The sequence below is a fragment of the Clupea harengus genome, chromosome 6 (genome assembly GCF_900700415.2).
Source record: "Clupea harengus chromosome 6, Ch_v2.0.2, whole genome shotgun sequence".
In the NCBI taxonomy this organism is placed as follows: Eukaryota; Metazoa; Chordata; class Actinopteri; order Clupeiformes; family Clupeidae; genus Clupea; species Clupea harengus.
In genome coordinates, this window is record NC_045157.1 from 1520426 (window position 1) to 1522925 (window position 2500).

Below are 2500 nucleotides of genomic sequence, written 5' to 3' on the forward strand. Positions count from 1 at the left end.
ATTCTCTGTGCGAGAAAACATGTGGAAAGAATTGAGCGAAGCGGGCGCTTGATTGAAATGGCACCTGTCACAACAGCAGGCCGTATGGTGTGCTAATGGTCTCTCGCACACTGCCTGTGCCTGCCTGGCGGGGTCATGGTCAGGTCCATGGTGATTTAGAATGTGTGTGTGTGTGTGTGTGTAGGTGTGGGTGTGTTTGTGCGCGCGTGTGTGTGTGTTTTCTCTGTTAATGTTATTTTTTCCTCTCCCTCTCCCCCTCCAGGCGTGATCCGCACGGCGCTGCCCAACATGGACAGAGAGGCCCGGCAGGAGTATGACGTGGTCATCCAGGCCAAGGACATGGGCGGGCACATGGGCGGCCTGTCCGGCACCACGGAGGTGAAAATCACGCTGACCGACGTCAACGACAACCCTCCCAAATTCCCTCAGAGTAAGTGCAGTGAGAACACTCGGCTCACTCTTTATCCCTCTCATCTCACTCTTTCCCCCTCTAAACTCACTCTTTCTCACTCTTATCTCACTCTTTCTCCCTCTAAACTCACTCTTCCTCATATCTCACGCTTTCCCCCTCTAAACTCACTCTTTCTCACTCTTATCTCACTCTTTCTCCCTCTCATCTCACTCTTTCTCACTCTTATCTCACTCTTTCTCACTCGTATCTCACTCTTTCTCCTCCCTCTCGCTCCCTCTAACTGGATGACTCCATCTCTCTCTTTGTGTCTTTCTCTCAATCTCTCAATATCAGTATTTTTCTTTCTCTCTCTCACCTTCTCCACTGGTCACACACACACACACACACACACACACACACACACACACACACACACACACACACACACACACACACACACACACACACACACACACCCAGATAGTGTCTCTGCCTCTCTTCTCGCAGGCACATACATCAGGCTGACCGCCACACGTTGGCATCTTGTCAGACAGCAGCGTCGCTTTTAGCCCGTCTAGCACCTAGCCTCTCCGTCCCCCGTCCCCCCCCCCCTGAATCCCTGCCCACACCTCTGGCCATGTATTTGCACCGGCCCCCTCTCCGCTCCTCTCTCCCCCTCTCCTCTCCTCCCTCTGCTCCTTCTCTCCAGGGCCATGTCAAAACCTCCCCTAATCCTGATGAAGCTTGCTTACAGGGAGCTGTCTGCAAAATGCCACGCTGTTATTCCAGTGTTATTAACACGTGTTTACACATTTGCCTGCGATCCAATGTGCCGGAGTCGAGGCGGAAGATCCCATATTTTCATATTTCATATTTTCATCTTTTTTTTCAGTGCTTTTGTGTTTCCTCCCCATAGAGAGAGAGAGAGAGAGAGAGAGAAGGAGAGAGAGAGACAGAGCGTAGCAGAGCGAGTGGTTAGAGAGAGAGAGAGAGAGAGAGAGAGAGAGAGACAGAGTGTAGCAGAGCGAGTGGTTAGTGCCGGTGCAGTGTCCTCGTGAGAGAGAGAGAAAGAGAGAGAGAGAGAGAGAGAGAGAGCGTAGCAGAGCGAGTGGTTATGTCCTCGTGGCGCTGAACTGCACACTAAGCACTGAGATTTTGATCTGTCTTTTGTGGGAGCAATCGGCCTCAAAAATGTACCCTTCAGCCCCTCCACTCGCTCCTTGTTCCTCTGCCGCCCCCAGCCCCCCCCCCCTTCTGTGAGCAGCAGCCCTGAGGCTCCTCTTCCTCCTCTTCCTCCTCTCCCTCCTCTTCAGCAGTGAGTCCCAGCCCAGCCCTGACATCCACTAAGCTCTGCTCTCAAAGCTCCAGTTCCCGGCAGCCTCCCCCGCAGTGTTGCAGCCCAACGCCAGAGCTCCCTCCCAGGCCGCTGACGCTTGGCTACCGGGACAATCCCAACCACCTGAAATAATAGCGCACGCACGCGGGAGAGTTTCCATCCACCCCCAGTCCCCCCGGTCCCCCTGTTTCTCCTGAACAACAGGAAGCTCCATCTACTGTTGAGGTGGACTGACTTGTTCTTGGCCGCAGGCTAAGGGCAACATTAGTGTTTTTGGGAGTTTTAGGGCAGGGTTCGTTTTCTCCTCCCGCAGAAGTGCTCTCTAATTCCGCCGCTGCTCGCCGAAATCGCAGTCTTTCATTTGAGAGCAGACCAGTGATTATGAAAGAGCACCAGAACTACGTGGTTTTTTCCCCTCCTCCTCCTCCTCCTCCTCCTCCTCCTCTTCCTTTCTCCGCTCGTACTTTAGGCCATTTCTCTCCTAAGATGGAGGGAGTCTTGGCTCAGCTGTGTTAGAGTAGGTTCTCATCTCATTTTCTCTCTTCTCTTCTCTTCTCCTTTTCTGTCTCTCTCTATATTTCAGCAGCCGGGGTAGAAAGTGGGCCTCTTATGCGCACTCCACTGTGTCTCCCTCTCTCTACTGCTCTCTTGTTCTCTCTCTCTCTCCCTCTCTCTATAGTTCTCTTCTTCTCTCTCTCTCCCTCTCTCTCTCTCTCTCTCTCTCTCCCTCTCTCTACCGCTCTCTTCTTCTCTCTCCCTCCCTCTCTCTCTCT

At 53.0% G+C, this 2500-nt stretch overlaps 1 protein-coding gene across 1 annotated transcript in view; it reads left to right on the forward strand.

Annotated features, from left to right (window-relative positions):
- Positions 1 to 2500, forward strand: part of cdh11 (cadherin 11, type 2, OB-cadherin (osteoblast)) — a 74950-nt gene that overhangs the window by 56893 nt on the left and 15557 nt on the right. Inside the window, exon 5 of the mRNA XM_012824793.3 lies at positions 263 to 430. Within this exon, the coding sequence (XP_012680247.1) occupies positions 263 to 430 (168 nt within the window). The remainder of the gene's footprint in view (positions 1 to 262; positions 431 to 2500) is intronic.